The following is a 413-nucleotide window of genomic DNA, read 5'->3' as shown; positions in this document are numbered from 1 at the left end:
ATACACATATGTATATATATATATATGCGATAGATTGACGAAAGAATCGTGTCGACAGGTTCCTCGAACGGGCACAGTCCCGTGCTCAACCTGTCCAAGACGGCGGGAAGCGGAAGCGTGGGCGAGCACTCCGGAAGCGAGGCAGAGGCGTCGCACCGTTCCCAAGACGACGAGGAGGAGGACGACAATCTGTCCGAGGACCTGGACGACGACAACGAGAAGGACGAAGGTGAGATAGGATGCGCCTAAGCGTCGATCGATAAAGTCGGACGTGGCGATCGTGGTCGATCAATTAGAGGCAGGTAGAGCGTGACGCCGGATTTGACGTGTGCCGAAAGTCGGAACGATGTTGTGCGCCGTTCCGTTCCGCGCGGCGCGCATACGTAAAATAATTATATCGAATGGAGCGGACA

The 413-nt window shown here is 55.0% G+C and overlaps 1 protein-coding gene across 1 annotated transcript in view; it reads left to right on the top strand.

The window, feature by feature from the left end:
- Positions 1-58: 58 nt before the first annotated feature.
- The window catches only part of LOC116186572 (dachshund homolog 2-like), a gene marked incomplete at its 5' end in the record, with an annotated part of 15,669 nt that continues 15,314 nt past the window's right edge, over positions 59-413 (top strand). The window contains one exon of the mRNA XM_031514241.1: positions 59-229. Coding sequence (XP_031370101.1) covers positions 59-229 — 171 coding nt within the window. The remainder of the gene's footprint in view (positions 230-413) is intronic.

Source organism: Apis dorsata, unplaced genomic scaffold (assembly GCF_000469605.1).
Source record: "Apis dorsata unplaced genomic scaffold, Apis dorsata 1.3 scaffold_939, whole genome shotgun sequence".
NCBI classification, from domain to species: Eukaryota; Metazoa; Arthropoda; class Insecta; order Hymenoptera; family Apidae; genus Apis; species Apis dorsata.
Note: the sequence above shows the minus strand (reverse complement) of the source record. Positions and strands in the feature narration are given on the sequence as shown.